Source organism: Anas platyrhynchos, chromosome 33 (assembly GCF_047663525.1).
Source record: "Anas platyrhynchos isolate ZD024472 breed Pekin duck chromosome 33, IASCAAS_PekinDuck_T2T, whole genome shotgun sequence".
Classification (NCBI taxonomy): Eukaryota; Metazoa; Chordata; class Aves; order Anseriformes; family Anatidae; genus Anas; species Anas platyrhynchos.
Window position 1 is genome coordinate 4,345,285 of NC_092618.1, and position 15,617 is coordinate 4,360,901.

Here is a 15,617-nt window from a genome sequence, read left to right on the forward strand (position 1 = left end):
CCAAAGCTGAGTGTCTCATGGAATCATCGCCACTGCTGAAAAGCAAGAGGTGGCCCAGCAGCTTGCCCAGGATGGGGATGCGCAGGTTGAAATCTGTGGGCTCATCGTTGCCATAGTTTTCAAAGTTCCCTAAGATCTGTTTGAGGAAGGGAGGAGAGACAAAGGGCTTAGTGGAGGCAGAGCCAGCCCCTGAGAGAGCACGGCCTGGGGAGGGAAGAGCAGGGGCAAAGGAGGGACGAAGACCCTCAATTCACAGTGCTGAGGCACTCACGTGCGTTGAGGGTTGCCTCGCAGGCACCCTTGCATGGCAGGATGCTCTGGGATGCAGGAAAGGGTGGAAAATTCCTTGTGCCTTACCTTGATCACCAAATACCAGTGGATGAAAGTAATCAGCCTCTCAATCACATTCACAGCGCTCTCACGCACAGCTGAGTTTTTGGAGACAGCAAAGTCCAGCATCACCTGCGAGGAGAGAAGTTGCTGGGGGTTGACAGCGGTCTGCAAATGTGACCTGAGAGGATTCTTTGGAAATTCTTTGGAAATGCCAAACCTTCAACATATTCTGCATCTCTATGTTGAAACTGGCGATGGGACAGTTGAGTACGAAGCCCTCCAGCATGGTGTCCATGGCTTTCATAGTCTGCAGGGAGGACAGAAGAGCATCGAATTATTTCTGTGGCCCTCCTCACCCCCAGGAGCTGGCTCTGAGCCCCTCGGGAGTTCAGGGGTGGCTTTGGGGCTAAAAAGCCACTGCGTGCAGACCTCCTGCAGCACAAGATCAGGTCGGGGAAGGGGCGAGGCTGGGAAAGCAAATCTGGGCCCCGGCCCTGCACTGGTCTCTGGTTGTGTCAGCACGGGGAAGCAAGGCAGCAGCTCAGCAGGACTGGGGGTGCCGGTACCTCACCCAGCACATACCTCGGCGTAGAGCACTCCTGTCTCTGGCACATCTGACTCGGGAGGCAGAAAGAAGATGCTCTTGAAGCACACACGCAGGAGTCTCTTCTTTTTGCCATGCAGTGCTGTCGGCACGGTGTTGCTGAAGGAGAGAGAGAGAGGAGCCTGTTGGACGCAGTGCCTCGAGGCTTATGAAGGAGGACACGGACCTCCCTTGGCCAGGCATCCCTGGGAGGGACGGGCAGCCTCCCTGCCAGCTTCAGGGCCACCAGGACATTGCCACCAGGGGCTGGGCACGCACCTGAGGAGGGCGACAGTCTCCATGGCCTTCTGCCGGAATGCTGTGCGCAAGCTGTCCATGGGCTCCTTTTCCAGCAGCGCCTGCAGAGCACAAGCAGGATGAGACCTTGGAGCCGCCGGCACCCAGCAGCAGCAGAGCCAGCGCTGCCCCAGCCCTCGCCTCCCAGGGGGCTGGTGCCGGGGGGCCTTGCCCCTTCCCCAACCCGCTGCGCATCCTCTCACCATGATGTTCTCCACCAGCTTATGTTTGCTGCAGAAGCCATGCAAGTTCAGCGGCACACCCCTCTCTGTGACACATGTGCACAGATCGCAGATTTTGCTGAGGAACAGCATCTTCTGCTCCTCGTCGTCCTGGCAGCCACAAAGACACCAACAGAGCATTAGGGGGACACCCACGGCCAGCAGGACCAAAGCCTTGAGGGGTCTGGGGCTGTGTGGGACCCCTGGAGGGCAGCGCCAGGAGCACAGCTGTGATGCAAGCGGCTGCCATTACCTTTTCTGTGCCTCTGACATACGCCCTGATGAATTCCACGGCCTTGTCTCTGCACAGTTTCCATGCCTTACCTGGAAAGGAGGAAAGCAAAGAGTGCTGCAGAGAGGGGCTGAATGCAGGGGTGAGGAGAGGAAGGGCCCCAGCCCCAGAAGGCCGTGGGGAGGCCGCGGGGATGCCCAGAGGCTGCAGCAGCTCCGCTGGGAAGAGAGGCTGAGGGAGCTGGGCTTGTGGAGCCTGGAGAAGGCTGCGGGGGGACCTCGCTGCGGCCTCCCCGTGCCCAAAGGGGCCTCCAGGAAAGCTGGGGGGGGATCTTCATCATGGACTGCAGCGACAGGACAAGGAGTGACGGCCTTAACCTCAAAGAGGGCAGGTTTCTTTCGGACAGGCAGGGATTTCTCTCCTTCACGCCCAGGGCAGTGAGGCCTTGGCGCAGGCTGCGGTGCCCCCTCCCTGGCACTGCCCACGGCCAGGCTGGGTGGGCTTTGGGCAGCCTGGGCTGGGGGGAAGCATCGTGATCGCCGAGGTCCCCCCCAGCCCAAAGCGTCCTGGCATTCTGTGGTGCTGCGGAGGAAGCTCGGCCCCGTCAGCCCAAGCGCCGCTTTACCCAGGGAAGGAGTCCTGGAGTCAGGCAGGGGTCTCTGTGTCCCCAACCCTCCCCACCCCATCCCTAAGACTCACTGCGATCCAGCAGCTGCGACTCCCCTTCAGAAGCAGCCTCTGGAGAGGGAGAAACAAGGATAAACCGGCGTCTCCTCTGGGCGGGCGGTTGCGGCATTGTGGGACGTGGGCTATGCTCGGGGACTCCTCGAAGGCCCTGTGCTCCTGCCCTGTCCGTCACTGCCGTGCACCGACACTGAGGGTCCGAGCCACGGCTGCGCTCTTATAAGGCGGAGCCCTGGGGTGTCACCAAGTGACGTCACAATGGGTGCCACTGTGACACGCGCCTGGGCTGGGTGGGCACCCATTGTGACGTCAGTTGGTGACACCCCAGGGTGCTGCCTGACGCGAGCGCAGCCGTCCTGCTTCCCAGGACGTGGCTGAACACCGCTCGTTGATGGGAAGTAGAGAATAATTTTTTTTCCCTCTCTCCGTGCTCCCGCGCGGACTGATTGTTTCTTTTGTTTCGTTTTTTTTTTTTCCTCCCCATTCCCTTTCCATTTAATTAAACCTTTCTCATCTCAAACCTCGAGTTCTCTGTGTTGTATTTTCTCCCCCTTCCTCTTTGAGGAGAGGGGCAGTGAGAGAGCGGTTGTGGTGGAGCTCGGCTGCCCACCTGAGTAAAACCACCACACTTTGTCCCAGCAGCTGCGGTGCCTTGTGAGGGGCTGGGGCTGGGGTGGCCGTGCCCAGAGCCCTGCAGCAGCCTGTGGAGGGCATTGCCCTGGGGCCAGCCCAGCCTGGGCTGCTGGGCTGGGCTGGGCTGGAGAGAGGGCAGGGTGGTGGGGAGAGGTGGGCAGGGGCCGGGCTGGGCTGGGCAGTGCCCGGCAGAGCACTTTGTTGACTTTGATGACTTTCACCTATTTCTTTGAGGACTGTAGACACCCGTCTCTGTTCACCACCTTGCTCTCATGCCAGCATTTCCATCATTTCACCAGTGTCTCATCAACCCTCCCCAGCTGCTCCTTCTCACACAAAGCCATGCTCTGATCACAGACGCTCTTTGGGTGACCTCTGGCAACGCAGCACAACACTCTGAGGGACAGTTCTTCCTCCTCGTGGCCAGCACCAACATTCCAAAGTGCACTTTGTGGCAGTTTTTTCTCTCCTACTCTTTTCTACTACAAAAGAAAGCTCCATCAGGGTGGAACCCCCTCCTAAAGTAGGCATCCCAATCCATCAGGCTCCTTGCGGCCTGTCAGCCAACCAGACAGAAGTCACCGCACCAGCATCTTCCAAGCCATGGGCCTGCTGCTGTCCAGTCATGGACTCAAGCAGAAGGGACAGGACAACCCATATGTGGGCCTTCTTTCTGCATGGGTCCTCCTGGGTATGTAGGCAGAGGGGATCCCACAGTCAGCATGCCAGCCAGGTGCCTTTTGCTGGCCTACCAGGGCCACTGGCAGATGTCAGCCGAAAAGTACCGATCCCAGCTCTAAGTCAAGGGTGACCTGCCACCTACAGACTGAAGTGACCTCTCAGTCCCTTTCTGTGACATGATCCTGCTGCTTCCCTATCAACTGCAGAGACAGAAGTGACCCCACAGTGACCACCACAGTCACACTCCCCTGCTGGTGCAGGAGATCCTGAGGCAGAGCTGAGCTCATCAGAGCATTCTCCTCCGTCTCCCCCTTGTGACCTACTAGCTGATCAGATCCATGGCCCTTCACATTCATCTTTGAATGCCATGTGACTGCCCAGTAAGCTCACGATCCCTTCCCTGCCCAAGAGGGCAAAGCACCTAAAGGTTAGGAAAAGGGTTAAAAGTGAGAAGGTTAATGTACGGGAATAGGGGCTTTCAGTGTTAGGTGTTCGTGTATGGGATTAAGGTTTCCCTTTCTAGGTTAGAGATTAATCAAATGTGTAGTGGGAGGGTAGGGTATTCTTCTTAGGATGTGTTCTGCTTAGGGTATGTGAAAGGTCTTTGGTTGAGGGTTTTGTTTAGGTCTGCAAGGGCTAAATAGAACATTTTAATGATTGCGTTAAGGGCAGGGATCAGGGTGAGCAAGACAGTAAAGGTAGGGGAAAGGGGCTATGGGCTGACTTTTTGCTTCGAGGGATATTGCGGTCAAATATTAGAGCAGAGTATTCCTGTCAGTGTGTGGAGAAGCCTTTAGTTTTATGGAATTCAGGTTACTGGCTAAAATACGGTAATGGCCTCACGTGACTGCTTTAAGTCAGCTTTAAAGTGAGATGAAAACTACCTGATCATTCTTACATCTTCAAAACCATTAGCTTCTGCTGTCCAAGCTCCTCTTCCCTCCCCAAAATCTCACATCTCTCCTGTCTAGGCTTATCCTGAATTCACTGTATCAGTCATCTTCTTAGAGGCAGCTTTCTGATGACTTTCATGAACACAGAGTATCTGTCTTACCTCTGCTGGCTACTCTGTTCCTGAGAAAGAAGCAGCTTCTAAGCCAGCATGGAGAAGGACACAAAGGGTCTGTAGGAGCACCTTGCACAATGTGCCCAGCAGCTCTGCAGCACCACAAATGTGCACATCCTGCCTACAAGTTTTGGTTCCAGAATGGCTCCTATGGATCCAGGGTAACTTCCCAGGCCCTTATGTATGCTTCAGTTTCCCCCAGGCATCTTGAAGGCAGTAGCTGCCTCTGTGTAGAAAACTGAAAGCAGCCCTGAAGGATGACTTTAGGCAAAAGCTGACACTTCTGACATAACCCCTATCCAAGACCTCTTCCTTTATGGGGCCTACCCAGTACTTAGGAAGAGTGGAACTCACAACCTGTATGCATAGCAGGTGCCTTCTTCTGGTCTATCACTGACACTGGCAGATGTGAGCCTAAAGGCACGTATCCCAGTCAAGAGTCAAGGGATGACCTGTTGGCTACTTCAGAAAGAGCTCAACTCACAATCCACTTCACAAATATTCCCTTAGGAATGGATTAGGAATTTCTGAAGCACCACCGACTTTGTGATACAACACCTACAAAACACATACTTTCTTTCAAAATCATTAGTTTCTGCTGCCCAAACTCCTCTTCCCGCCCCCAGATCTCACATCTCTCCTGGCCAGCCTTCTCCTAACCTCCCCATATCGGTCATCTGTTTGGGAGCAGGATTCTCATGACATTCATGATCTCAGGGTATCTGTCTCACCTCTGCTGGCTACTCTGTTACTGAGAAAGAAGCAGCTCCTAAGCCAGCATGGAGCACCCTGCACAAAGTGCCCAGCACCACCATAGAAGTGTGCTGCCTACAAATTTTGGTCCCCAAATGGCTGCTTTGGATCCAAGGTAACTTTTTCCCAGGCCCTTATACATGGTTCATTTTCCCCCAGGCATCTTGGCAGTGGCTCCCTCTGTACAGAAAACTGAAAACAGCCCTGAAGGATGACTTCAGGCAAATGCTGACACCTCTGACATGACAACCCCGATCCAAGACCTCTTCCTCTTTGGGGCCTACCAGGTACTTAGGAAGAGTGAATTTGCATGAACTACATGCAAAGCAGGTAACCTGCACTTGCCTTTCAGGTACATTCAGAGAGATGAGCTTAATGGCACTGCTCCCAGCCAGGAGTCAAGCGATGACCTGTCAGCTACTTCAGAAAGAAGTCACCTCACACGCCATTAAACAGCCATTTGCTTCCAACTAGATTAGAAATTTCTGAGGCACGACTGACCCCTTATTAACATACCTACAAAACATTCTCTTTTTGGCCCTGGACCTGCCCAGGCAGTGATCTGGTTGTGACTCTTCCAGCCCAAGGCACTGCTGCTCAACTCCCAGCCTCTCTGATGCATGGGAGCCAGTTCTGTACCAGTCCGGTCAGGTGCTAGGCCAGGAGGGACCTTGCAGGCAATCTTCAAGGCCCGTGCCTGTTGGAGGTCTCTCAGCTCCTTGTGCACAGCGAAGATAACGCTCAAATCCAGAAGCCATGTGCCTGAAGCTGGCCTAGAACACACTCAGGGAAGGGCCCTCCCAGCCCCAGCCCCAGCCCCAGCTGGCGGTGCTGCTCTGCGGAGTGAGGGGGCTGTGGTGCCCAGGGCACAGGGACACTCTGCAGGGCCATGCTGGGCAGGCTGGGAGGCAGACCCAGCTCATGGGGTCACTGCCATTGCCCCAGGGCCGCAAGGAATCACGCGCCAGACTCCTTTGCTGGGGCTGTGTTGTGGTTTAACGTGGCCAGCAGGTAAGCACCACACAGCTTTTTGCTCACCCTCCCTCCTCCCTCTCTGGAATGGGGGAAAGAAATGAGAAAGTGAATCCTGTGGGTTGAGATAGAGACAGTTTATTAAGGAAGGAAAGGGGAGGGGAGGGGAGGGGAGGGGAGATATCATAACTTGTGGAAACAGACAGCTTTCCATCCGCTAGCCTTCTGTGACTCTGTACTGCAATTCCGTTCAACTGGTTACTCCTTTATTATCCAAACTCTCCTGCAACTCCTGATACTGCTAACTTGTCACAGATAGCACAATCACACAAAGGTTGAAACGTCTGCCTGCAGACATGAAAGGCTGACAGAATGGAGCATCTGACAGAATGGCTGACAGAATGGAGAATTGATGAACAGCATGACATGGAAGACAGACAGTTAGTGATGTGCTATACAACACAATTCTGAAAACAAGCACAACAGCCCCAAGATCAAAAAGATCAACATTGTGATCAGCAACTGTTAAAGCAACTGTTAAACTGATCTATTGCTTATAACAATTTACTTTTAAAATGCTCTGGTCCGATTTGTCATCTCAACCTTTGTGCTCCATGCTAGGCACCAAAAAGACTTGCAGTGGTTTGACCCAGGAGGCAGCTCAGCACTACAGATCTATTTATCCAATGCAATGAAGGAGAGAACTGGGAGAAAAAAAAAAAGAAAAAAAAAAAGACACAAAAGGAGTAAGTTGTTATTGTTATTGTTACAGACACCAACAGAGTAAGGGCATGATATTTTTGTGTGCACATCAATGTGGGGGGGAGGTGTGGGGGGAGGATTGGGAGGGACCGTGGGTGGGGCAAAGGGTCACGGGGATCTGGGGCAGTCATGTGTATAAGAAGCTATGCTACGCAGCAATAAATTGGCACTTGAGCTAGACACGGTGTGTCTGTCTCTGGTGTCCCTGCTTGGGGAGCAGACGTCCAGGCAGCCAATTGATGTTGTCTCTCGGGCTGGGGTAGCACGGAGAGAGACAACAATCAAAAGACAGGAAAGGTGGCGGTGATTAATTGAAAAGTGTTGGACCTAAGCATGACGTATATGGTATGGAATTAGGGGTGGATATTGTCCTAGTTTTGGCTGCGATAGCGTTCATTTTTCTTCCTAGTAGCTGGTATGTTGCTGCCTTTCGTATTTACAGAATCACAGAACAGTTTGGGTAGGAAAGGACCTTAAAGATCACATAATTCCAACTCTCCTGCCATGGGCAGAGACATCTTCCGCTAGACCAGGTTGCTGAAAGCCCCATCCAACCTGGCCCTGCTTCCAGAGATGAGGCAGCCACAGCTTCTCTGGGCAGCCTGTTCCCGTGCCTAATCATTCTCTGAGTAAACAACTTTCTAATATCTAATCCGGATCTACCCTCTTGCAGTTTAAAACCATTACCCCTAGTTACTGCTGGCTCATATTCAGCTGACTATCTACCAATATCCCCAGGAGCCTTTCTGCTGGGCGGCTTTCCACGCACTCTTCCCCCAGCTTGTGGCATTACATGGGGTTGTTGTGCCCAAGTGCAGGACCCGGCACTTTGCCTTGTTGAACTTCATCCAGTTGGCCTCAGCCCATGGGTGCAGCCTATCCATTTCCCTCTGCAGAGCCTTCCTACCCTCAAGGAGATCAACACTCTCTCTGAACTAGGTGTCATCTGCAAACTCACTGAGGGTGCACTTGATCCCCTTGTCCAGATCACTGATGGAGATATTGAAAAGAAGTGGCCCCAGTACTGGGCCCAGTGGGACACCACTAGTGACTGGCCTCCAGCTGCATTTAGCTCCATTCACCACAGCAATTTGGACCTGGCCACCCAGACAGTTTTCGACCCATTGATGCATCCATCCATCCAGGCCTTGAGCAGCCAGTTCCTCTGGGAGAATGCTGTGGGAAATGGTTTCAAAAGCCTTACTGAGGTCTAGGTAGACCACGTCCACAGCCTTCCCCTTGTCCACTGAAAGCATAACCTTATCTTCAAAGGAGATCAGATTTGCCAAGCAGGACCTGGCGTTGATAAACTCATGATGACTGGGCCTGCTCACCTGCTTGTCCTGGAAGCGTTGCGTGATGGTACTCAAGACAATCTGCTCCATGAGCTTCCCCAGCACCAAGATCAGACTGACAGGCCTGTAGTTCCCCAGATCCTCCTTCCGGCCCTTCTTGTAGACAGACGTCACGTTTGCTAGTCACCGGGTGACTGGGACCTCCCCTGATAGCCAGGACTGCTGGTCAGTGATGGAAAGCAGCTTGGAGAGCACTTCAGCCAGCTCCCTCAGTAACAACGGGTGGATGCCATCTAGCCCCCTAGACTTGTGCACATCTGAGTGCAGTAGCAGTTTTCTCAACATTTCCTCATGAGAGCTTCATTCTGCTGAAGGTCCTTATCTACCAGCTCAGAGGGCTGAGTACTAGGGGAACAACTGGTCTTGCTGCTAAACACTGAGGTAAAGAATGCATTAAGTACCTCAGCCTTTTCCACATCTCTTCTAATTCTGTTTTCCCACATCCAATAAAGGATGAAGATTCTCTTTTCCCTCCCCTCCCCTCCCTTCCCCTCTGCTCTCCTTTCATTATAAAAACCTTTCTTATTGTCTCTGACAGCAATAGATAGATTGATCTCCGCTAGGGTCTGGCCCTTCCAATTTTGTCCTTGCCCACCCTAACAACATTTAGGACACAGCTTCAGACAAAATGACAGCATACATGAGAAGCACAGAAAAGGTGGAATCTGGCAGCCTTCCATCCACCAGCCTTCTGTGAGTCTGTGCTGCAATTCTGTTCAACTGGTTACTCCTCTACTGTCCACAATATCTACTAACACCTCATTGATGCTATCTTGTGAGAGACAGCACAATCAGGGGGAGCCATCTTCCTGCAGAAATTAACAGATGAAAGAATGGAGCATCTGTCCAGGGGAACCTTGAGAAACTGCAGGATTTTGCCTACAGAAACCTCTTGACATTTACAAGAAGAAAAGCCTCATCCTGCACCAGAGGAAGAGGAACCCCACACATCAGGGCAGACTGGGACCCTGCTGAGTGAGCAGTGCCCAGGAGGAGGAGGGCCTGGGCACCACGAGGGATGCCATACGAGCTCACCAGGAGCTCACCAGGAACCAGGCCAACTTCCTACAGAGCTGCCTTATGAGGAGCATGGCCACCAAGAAAATGTAAGTTACCATGCTCGGCTCCGATCTGATGAGACACCACACAGCCAGCAGGGAAAGAGGTGCAGGTCTGTGAATCTCTTGGACAGCCTGGTGTGGAGAGGAGCAAGCACACTGGAAAGGCTGAAAGTCCCAACAGGCCTGAGGTCTGTGTGTCAATGGCTAGGGCTCTTGTCTCCGACAGCGAGGCCTATGAGGAGGCAGCTTCTTGTTAAAGCACCAGGGTCTCATTGCCTCCTCACCAGCCATGAACCAGGCAGGAGTCGTACCCTTCTCCTGCACTGGGCCATGGACATCCCCATCTCCTACTGCCCAGGAAGAGCCCTGAGCTCCTGTGTGAAGGGAAAGGGTCTCCCTTCCCAGGAGCCTGGGGTCAAAGCCTGTTTTTCAATACATCAGTGTCACCTTCACATTTGTCTACCTGTCCTCACTGCCTCCAGTGTTCTGCTCTAATGAGCTCCAAGGGAGGCTGTGTCAGTGCCAGCAGAGTCCCCCCTCAGGGGGACACTGCAGGAAACTTGCATCTGCCTTGGATTTCTTGAGAGATTTCTTCAACGCACTCTCAGTGCCTGAGGTTCATGGGCTCATCGCCAAAGCCCCCAGAGGGCTGATTCCAATGCCTCTGCTGCTGATCTGGGCTGGGCTCCTGGGACAGGGAGAGCTCCTGGCAAGAGGGCCCTGGTGCAGAGAGACAGCTCTGCCCAGGAGCAGCTCCTCTGCACAGCGCAGAAGGGCTGGGGGCTCTGACCCCCATGGGGAGAGGAGAGGAGAGAGGGGTTTGTTATAAATGGCTCAGGATTCAAATTAGGATTAAATAAAAAAATAGGATTTATTAAAAGAATATAAAGGAATAGAGGTAAGCAAACAGCGCTGGGTGCGCCGGGAGTCTCCACTCCACCAGGACGCACACCAGTTACATCAAGCAGCTGATTTTTATGCACCTAGACTAATACATATTCATTACTACTTCTAAAAAAGTAGATTATTATAATTAGCTTCTGGGGTCCAGTTCCTCCTACTGGAGCATGCGCATCAGTCTCCTCTGGGGGTCTCTAGGGGTCTTTCATGCTGAAGGCTCGTAGTCTTCCTCTCACCCTTTGTACTTACTCGGCACTATTCCAAGTTTATGGAACACTCTCTGTACACTCTCCGCAGGTCTTGTCTCCCAACCGTCCTTCAGCTTCTTTTTTCTTCCTCTTAATCTCTTGGCCCCCCTGGCCAGATACCAAGGATCTCATAACAGTCACCAGCAGTCACCAGTTATTATCAGTTGTTCTGAAACTCCCAAACAGGTTGACGACTCACGAGCAATTAAAACATTCTTTCCCAGCTATTTACAGTCATCTACATAACATCTATAGCAGTGTTAAATCAATCTCGAAGAAGACAGAAAAAAACTGTAACTGTTAGAACTAGAAGTCAGGAATAACAAAAGCAAACAGGTTCATAAATTTAAGGAGTGTTTTCTGAAGACTTGATAAATTGACTGGAATGAGGGGGAGACTGGGACACACTGCATCTGTGGTTCAAGAATTAAACTGCCAGTGCAGGGCCCAGAGGCAGACAGGATTCAAACAGAGGCAGACAGGATTCAAACAGAATTATTCTTTATGGACACGAATTTATGGACACGAATTGGAATTGTTAAAACATTCCTCACAGGTTGGAGGCAGTTGGGAGTGGGAGGGTGCTGAGAGCTGCCTGCAGGAGAAACCTGCACAGCCCTTGACAAGGTAAGTCTCTGGCTGCAGGGCCATGCAGCTGCAGCTCCTGGAAGGGTCTTGTTTCTGGGAGGGCGGTGGGCAATGCAGTAGGCTGTGAGAGTCCTGCTGGATTGCACTGCGAGGTGAGGAAGTCTGGCAGAAGCCCCTTGGAGTGGCCTAAGCCAGGTGCCCCTGACACCCTAGAAGCCTCGAACACCCTGCTGGTGATGCAGGGCTCTCTGTCAGCTGCCCCATAGCTCCTGCTGCATGGAGGTGCCCCTTGGCAGGGCCCTGGTGGTGGCAGGGTGCTGCAGGGCAGCGCTGAGCACAGCCGCATGGGATGGGGTCTGTGAGCACAGGCGGGGGAAAGAAGAGTTTGGCCAAGATCAGCAGGAACAGAGTGGCCAAGAATCCTCTAGGTACAGCATGTTGTGTGCCTGGGATACTGGAATACCCCAGCGTGTGGATATTCACCTGTCTGTGGGGTGTTTTCCTGGGCTTCAGGCTGCTCTCCAGCAGGATGCAGCTCTCTCGTGGCATCCTTGTGGCATGCAGGCGTCCCAAGGAGAAGACACCTCCTTGCTAAGGCCATGTCCGTGCTGCTGGATGTCTGTCTGTGGGCAGCTGGAGTGAGGCCTCGGCAGCCCTGGCTAGGGGGGAAGAGCTGAGATCCTGCTCAGGCCCCCAGGGCCAAGGTAAGGATTCTGTCCAGCCTCACTCGGACTGGGGCTTCTCTGCTCTCAGCTGTCTCCGTTTTTTTCTCAGCGTAACACGAGTATGATCGGTGTCCTAAGCATTACAGGGGGAATTATAAGAAAATACAGCAAATAAAATCTCTCTTGCTCTACAGTGTGGTCGGATGAGTTGTTTGCAAAAAGACTGCATGGCTCATTGATCTGACAAGTGGACTGCACTTGAGTTTCCCCCACGGTCCTGCTTCCCTCCTGCTGCACAGCAGGAAGGACTCCTCTGGAGCCCACAGCAGCCCCTGCTCCCAGTGTCACACGCAGCCAGCACCACCCAGAGCTCAAGCAAGAGAGCTGCAGAAAGCTGCGGGCTTTCCAGGAGATGAAATAGGTTTTCCTCATTGAAGTCTGTTCTATTTTTTTTTCTCCTCTTCAAAGATACCTGTGTCCAAAGTCAGCAAATGCCCAACAGCAGCTCTGTGAGCGAGTTCCTCCTGCTGGCATTCGCAGACACGCGCGAGCTGCGGCTCCTGCACTTCGTGCTCTTCCTGGCCATCTCCCTGGCTGCCCTCCTGGGCAACGGCCTCATCCTCACCGCCGTAGCCTGCGACCACCGCCTCCACACCCCCATGTACTTCTTCCTCCTCAACCTCGCCCTTCTCGACCTGGGCTGCATCTCCACCACTCTGCCCAAAGGCATGGCCAATGCCCTCTGGGACACCAGGGCCATCTCTTACCACGGGTGTGCTGCACAGGTCTTCTTTTTTGTCTTCTTGGTTGGAGCAGAGTATTCCCTCCTCACCGTCATGGCCTACGACCGCTACGTTGCCATCTGCAAGCCCCTGCACTACGGGAGCCTCCTGGGCAGCAGAGCTTGTGCCCAGATGGCAGCAGCTGCCTGGGGCAGTGGCTTTCTCAGTGCTGTCCTGCACACAGCCAATACATTTTCCCTGTCCCTCTGCCTTGGAAACGCAGTGGCCCAGTTCTTCTGTGAGATCCCCCAGATCCTCAAGCTCTCCTGCTCAGATGCCTACCTCAGGGAAGTTGCTGTACTCTTATTTACTCTTTCTTTAATCTTTGCTTGTTTTGTTTTCATTATGTTGTCCTATATACGGATTTTCAGGGCTGTGCTGAGGATTCCCTCTGAGAAGGACCAGCACAAAGCCTTTTCCACGTGCCTCCCTCATCTGGTTGTGGTCTCTCTGACTGTCAGCACTGGCATGTTTGCCTACCTGAAGCCCCCCTCCATCTCCTCTCCATCCCTGGACCTGTTGGTGGCCGCTCTATTCTCGGTGGTGGCTCCAGCAGTGAACCCCTTCATCTACAGCATGAGGAACAAGGACCTCAAGAATGCCTTGTGGAAACTGATGACTTGATTTGCTTCGGAAACAATAATTTCACAGTCTGTTTCTGCAGATTACTCAGAATATCACTTACACAGAACAACCTATATTCCCTTTTTTGTTGTTTTTGTGTGTGTGAGTGTGTATTTTTAGTACTGGTATTACTTAGTTTTGTGTTTTGTTTTGTTTTTTTTTTCTTTTTTTTTTTTTCAGGTTAGGTTGCCCAATAAAATGTCATTTTTGTCCCACTCCCAATTCTGTACGTGTGTTTAGTGTATGTACTGAGTCTCTGTCCATGTGGAATTACGGTCTCTGTGAACTTTTAACGAAATAAAACAGCCTACACTGCCTTCTTTGTCTGATGTCCTTCCTCTGAGACCTGGTCTGGCTCTGCTGGGGCAGTGCCCATTTGCAGAGGAAAAGAGTCCCATTCCAGCAGCACAGCCAGGGAGCACCAGCGCTTGGGGCATGCCAAGCTGCTCTCTTGCCTCTGCCGCCCTCTCCTGCTGGTGGGGCCAGGCCCGGCTGCTCCTGGAGCTTGGTGCCAGTGCTGTTGTGGGGCTGTGCTGGGACTGCTGGCAGGTTAATGTTTCTTGCAGAGGGAATTAGCATCTGCCAGCAGAGTCCAGGGTATTGGCCGGAGCAGCATGAGCCCATAAAACAGGTGGAGCCCGCAGAGCATGAGCCTGTGCAAGGTGAATTTAGCAGAGCTCAAGTGCTCAAGCTGCTGCCAACAGGCAGAGGAGAGCTCTGCAGCCCCAGGACACGCAGTAGCCCCAGCAAAGGAGGCTGGTGACTGATTCCTTGCAGCCTTGGGCAATGACAGTGACCCCATGAGCTGGGTCTGCCTCCCAGCCTGCCCAGCATGGCCCTGCAGAGTGTCCCCGTGCCCTGGGCACCACAGCCCCCTTGCTCTGCAGAGCAGCACCGCCAGCTCGGGCTGGGGCAGGGGCTGGGAGGGCGCTTCCCAGAGTGTCTTCTAGGCCAGCTTCAGGCACACAACATCTGCATGTCAGAGTGATCTTTGCTGTGTGCAAGGAGCTGAGAGACCAACAACAGTCATGGGGCTGGAACATTGCCTGCAAGGTCCCACCTGCCCTAGCACCTCCCAGAACTGGCACGGAACTGGTTCACATGCATCAGAGGGTCTGGGAGCCCAGCAGCAGTGCCATGGGCTTGAAGGATCACAATCAGATCACTTCTACCTGGGCAGGTCCTAGGCCAAAAAGGGGGTGTTTTGTAGGTATGATATTATGAGGCGGTGGTGCCTCAGAAATTCTAAGTCCAGCAGGAAGTGAATGGCTGTTAAATGGCCTTTGAGGTGGCTTCTTGGAGAAATAGCTGGCAGCTCATCCCTTGACTCCCGGCTGGGATCTATGCCATTAGGCTCATATCTGCAAAAGTACCTGAAAGGCAAGCAGAAGGCACTTGCTGTGCCTGTAGTTTGTGAGATCCGCTCTTTCCGAGTACCTGGTAGGCCCCATAAAGGAAGAGGTCTTGGATAGGGCTTGTCATGTCAGAGGTGTCAGCTTTTGCCTGAAGTCATCCTTCAGGACTGCTTTCAGTTTTCAACACAGAGGGGGCCACTGCCTCCAAGATGCCTGGGGTAAACTGAACCATGCACGAGGGCCTGGAAAAAGTCACCCTGGCTGCATAGGAGCCATTCTATATCCAAAAGCTGGAGGCAGGAAACAAATTTTTAGCGTGGTACGGAGCTGCAGGGCACATTGTGCAGGGTGTTCCTGCAGCCTTTATGTTCTTTTCCATCCTGGCTTCGGTGCTGCGTCTGTCTTAAGAAAGGAGTAGCCAACAGAGGTAAGACAGACACTGTGAGATCATGAAAGCCATCAGAAAACTACCCCTAAGAAGATGACTGATATGGGGAGGTCAGAAGAAGCCTGGCCAGGAGAAATGTGAGATTTGGGAGAGAGTAGAGGCCAGCAGGAATCAATGATTTCTGGGAGGCTAGAAGGTTCAGGCAATGTTGATTCTGCTGTAGCACTGACTTAAAAGAGTCATGTAAAGACCTTGTCCTATTTTAACCAGCAACATTAATCCTTAAACCTAAATGCTACTGTACACACTGTCAGGAATCCACTACTCTAATGCCTGACCTCAACGCATCCCTTGAAGCCAAAATTCATCACATAGCCCCTTCCCCTTGTTTTTACTCTCTTAATCACTCTGATCCCTGACCTTAACACTAGCAT

General features: G+C 52.8%; 2 protein-coding genes across 2 annotated transcripts in view; one reads left to right on the forward strand and one right to left on the reverse strand.

Moving 5' to 3' along the window:
• The window catches only part of LOC140000113 (protein YIF1B-like), a 52,990-nt gene extending 46,144 nt beyond the window's left edge, over positions 1-6,846 (forward strand). The window contains exons 3-4 of the mRNA XM_072029857.1: positions 5,643-5,770; positions 5,836-6,846. Coding sequence (XP_071885958.1) covers positions 5,643-5,729 — 87 coding nt within the window. The 3' untranslated portion in view covers positions 5,730-5,770; positions 5,836-6,846. The remainder of the gene's footprint in view (positions 1-5,642; positions 5,771-5,835) is intronic.
• Positions 1-15,617, reverse strand: part of LOC113840937 (latent-transforming growth factor beta-binding protein 4-like) — a 187,013-nt gene that overhangs the window by 157,947 nt on the left and 13,449 nt on the right. The gene's annotated exons all lie outside the window — the stretch shown is intronic.